The sequence below is a fragment of the Delphinus delphis genome, chromosome 5, assembly GCF_949987515.2.
Source record: "Delphinus delphis chromosome 5, mDelDel1.2, whole genome shotgun sequence".
NCBI classification, from domain to species: domain Eukaryota; kingdom Metazoa; phylum Chordata; class Mammalia; order Artiodactyla; family Delphinidae; genus Delphinus; species Delphinus delphis.
The window spans coordinates 129,985,608-129,989,808 of NC_082687.1; the positions used below are offsets into that span (position 1 = coordinate 129,985,608).

A 4,201-nucleotide genomic window follows, 5' to 3' on the forward strand; every position below is an offset into this window, starting at 1 on the left:
TGTGCAATGAATATACATGTAGTTCATACAAAAATAAACAGAAACACATTTTCTCATTCTTTCATAGGTAAAGTATTGCCACGGAAATATTGTAATATTTCTTTTGTACTGGTAATATATGAAACTGAAGACTTGAATATATGGTTACAGGAAACAACGAAGCAGAGTAAAAGAAAATAAAACAACAACAACAAAACTATTTTCTAGACACCTTTGGTATGAGAGAATCAGAATTTTAAAAGTAATTACTTAAATGTAAATAAATAACTCTTGCATCCATTTCCAAAGTGGATTTCAAACAGCACACAGTAAAAGTCAGTATAATAAAACCCTTTTTAAAAAGTATAGAGGAGCTCAGTAATATAGAGGAAAAGCAGGAGAGAAGAAAAGATCTGGGAATGGGACTGAAATAAAAATCATGCTGGAAAGCAGGCTAAGTGATGTAACTTCAGTTTATCAGAAAATCAATTAGTGAACTTCTGATCAATCAAGGCTAAAAGTGAGCCTTCTTGGGTTACATAGCTCTTAAGGTCTAATAAAAGGAGACGTGGAGTTCATAAACATAAACTCACTGTTCTGAACCCTGAGACAATATCACTACATGTTACAACATATAACAGAGATTAGAAAACACAGTTGTTAAACAGAATGTCTATGTTTTCTATATATGACTTTTATAATGTTGGTACCTGGTTCAAAACTTAAGGCATAATTTTATGCCGTATACGTATGAAGAGAATTAAGACTAGGCCAACTTTTTGACCTGAAATGATACAGGCTTATAACTTAAGGAATGTGGAAGTTAAGGTTTTACTATTCAAGTCACAATTTTGATAACCAGCAAGCACCTGGATTATGTCAACCAATGGAAAGAACAGTAAAATTTCCTATAAAGCACATTTGTAGGCAACATTAAAGAACTCCATCATTAATTTCAGCCATCAGAAAAACACCATTTCAGGATATAAATTGAAAGGAAATTCAACTGTTTCCTAGTATTTTAAACATTAATTCAAAATGAAATTAGATATTGAGTTTGTAGTAGCAATTCTTAAACTTTGGTTTCTTTAAAAAAAAATTGATGAGAAATTAGAAAATTTCTGTTTGTAAAAATAAATTACTTTGCAATCCTCGGGTATAAGAACTACTTTGGGCATATTTTCACGGAAGAAATTAAAGCTAGCAATATTATTAAAATAAGAAAAAGTATGCAATAAATGCAAATAATTACCACACTTCAGTTCATTCAAAATGCAGTAAAAATGTATCTAATTATACTTACTGCTATGAGCACTACAACAAAATCAGAAAAATATACCATATTATAATTAGATGGTGTGCCTCTATAAAAAGAACCAAGGTTCTAAGATTCACTTATTTTTCCTCCAAAGAAAAATAAATAGCTTTGTATACAAAACCTTCTATCATAATGTTTACTAAACTAAGCAGCCATCAGCTGGGATTTGAAATTTACTCAGGACGATTCAGGCAGAGATCACTAACATCCCCCAAGCTGCTACAAACACTGGCTGGTGCAGTAAGTTTTCCTCTCCTAGGGCCTCTGGGCCAGGGCGATGTTGAGCGGCTTGGAGCCCAAGATGTGGCCATTCATCTCAGTCATTGCTTTAGTGGCCTCCTCAGGAGAGGAGAAGCAGATCAAGCCAAACCCTTTGCTTCGCCCTTCTTCCTGCATTACCTTAACTCTGCTAATGGTTCCAAATGAAGAAAATTCCCTCCGTAGCTTTTCATCATCAATGGTCTCATCCAGGTTCTTAATATAGAGCTTTGCTCCCCGGCACCGCCGAAATCTTTCCTGTTTCAGCTGCTCAAACATTTGCTTTAACTCAGCCTGTCGCTCTGCTTTCTTTTGTGCCCGGCCTACAAAAAGCAGTTGTCCATTTATGTCCTTTCCATTCATTTCTTCAACAGCCTTTTTGGCAGCCCCGTGGCTATCAAAACTCACAAAGCCAAAGCCTTTGGATTTCCCACTGGAATCTGTCATCACCTTAACACTCAGGGTTTTTCCATATTTGCTGAAAACTTCCCTCAGTCTCTCATCATCCATGTCATCTCCGAAGTTTTTGATGTAAACATTGGTGAACTCACTGGCTTTGTTTTGGAGCTCGGCTTCCCGATCTTTGCGGCTCTTGAATCTGCCAACAAACAGCCTGCAGTCCTTAAGCAGTGCCCCATTCATCTCTTGGATGGCCCTGTCGGCGGCAATCTGGTTCTGAAAGTGCACGAACGCATAGCCCCTGGAGCCGTGATCATCACTCATCACCTTGGAGGACAGGATCTTCCCAAAAGACGAAAAGTGTTCATAAAGGGTTTTGTTATCAATGGATTTGTCCAGATTCTTGATGAACACGTTCCCAATTCCAGATTTCCTCAAGTAGGCGTCACGCTGAGACCACATGAGACGGATGGATTTGCCCTTTATCGGGTCAAAGTTCATGGTGTCCAGGGCCTTCTGGGCATCCGCCAGCTGCAGAAAGTTCACGTAGGCATAGCCCAGAGAGCGGCGGGTGACCAGGTCCCTGCAGATGCGGATGGACAGCACGGGCCCCACAGCGCTGAACTTCTTGAACAGCAGGTCCTCGGTGACGTCCGCGTGGAGGTCACCCACGTACAGGGAGGCCTGGCGGTACTTGGCTGCTACATGCATCTCCTGGCTCCTCACCGCCACAAGCCGGTCCCTAAGGAGCTCCTGGAGTGACTTCTGCAGAAGGGTGGCCCGGGCTCATGCGTGGTGGCCTCAGAGTCAGCGCTCTGAGGCCAGGCGATGCGGTTCATTCACGTACAGCTCCCCAGGCTCGGGCAGCAACCTCAGTCAAAAGCCCCAACCAGTCCGGCCAACCCTGGGAGGGGGCGACAGAACCTTGAAATGTCAAAGAAAGATTCCTAGGTCAAGCCGTCCTTCCCAGCCACTTGGTGAGGAATCTTCAAGTGGCGGGCTGGCCCTCCATGTCAGCGTTCTCCACAGCCATTCTCCGGTCGCTGGTTTCTGAATAAAGATAGGCCTCGCTCAGGCCGGTTTAAAGTTACAGCCGCCGGGGGAAAGAATTCCACAAGTGGCGTCTGAGGCGGCGGCCCGGGACGCGGCGCGCGGGCGGCGGGCGCGGGGCCCCAGAGCCCCGAACCGCCCGGGACCGGGTCGTGCAGGCGCCGCTGGCCGGGCGCCGCCGGGGGCTCCGCGGGCTGCGCGTGCCCTGACCAACCCCGGCCGCTCTCCTCCCTGCAGACCCCGCGCTGCGCCCTGGGCAGGTTGGGGGTGGGGAAGAGGACAGACCGACGGACGGACGGCCGCGGCCCGGTGGGCGGCGGCCGGGCAGGGGCTGGGGGCTCACCCGGGCTGCGGCCGGCGGGGGGGCGGGCGGAAAGCCCGGAACTCGCGCGCTCAACTTCCCGCGCACTCGCTGCCCAGGGGGATGTTTTCTTTTTAATGTTTTTGGAGAATGTTTTTCTTCCCCCCGCCCCTCTCGCTCACTTCCCACCCACTTCGGACAGCTCAGCTGAGGAGCGGGAGGCGGTGACCGGGGTGGAGAAAGGCAGCCTAGGGGAGTGGCCCTAAGAAACCCACCCGCCCGCAGGCCCTGGCGTAAGGCCCACGCTCGCCTTTTGTTCAGGGCCAACTTGACAAAACTGTGTTCCTCAGCAATCACTTTTGATGCTCTTTCCAAATACAGGTTTTCCCTATACAACTTCTGAAAAAGTTTAGGTTTCGCTCTTAGAGACCTCGTATTTTCGTAGCATTTGTCTAATTAAAATATATTGTATTACATTCCATGACAGTAGGGACCATGCCCATTTTATTTCCCCGTTGACTTAACTCAGGGACTTGCAGAAGCGAGATGCTCAGTATTTACTGAAAGAATCCACTGCGTGGAGGAGATGAGATATTTAACCTGAGGTTGGTTTTCATGCCCAGAGAAATGGAAATAGTGTCCCTTACCTCAAAGAGTATTGTAAAGATTAAATGAATTAGTAAATTTGGAAATGTCTAACCTAATATCTGGCACAGAATAGGTTTTGATTAACATCGGTTTCATTTCCTCTAGCATTAAATAAATTCCGTAACATCATTCCTATAAAACCTTAAATGTGAATCATCATTCATCTTACGGAATGTAACCTGCAAAACTGAATTGCATGGATCAGTTTATATAAGGCTAATTTAGTGTTTTTCAAACTTTAATGGACA

At 45.3% G+C, this 4,201-nt stretch overlaps 1 protein-coding gene across 1 annotated transcript; it reads right to left on the bottom strand.

The window, feature by feature from the left end:
• Positions 1-336: 336 nt before the first annotated feature.
• Positions 337-2,665, bottom strand: PABPC4L (poly(A) binding protein cytoplasmic 4 like). Its single transcript, XM_060011873.1, has one exon. The coding sequence runs from the start codon at positions 2,663-2,665 to the stop codon at positions 1,553-1,555; it is 1,113 nt and encodes a 370-aa protein (XP_059867856.1). The 3' UTR covers positions 337-1,552.
• Between the last annotated feature and the right edge of the window lie 1,536 nt (positions 2,666-4,201).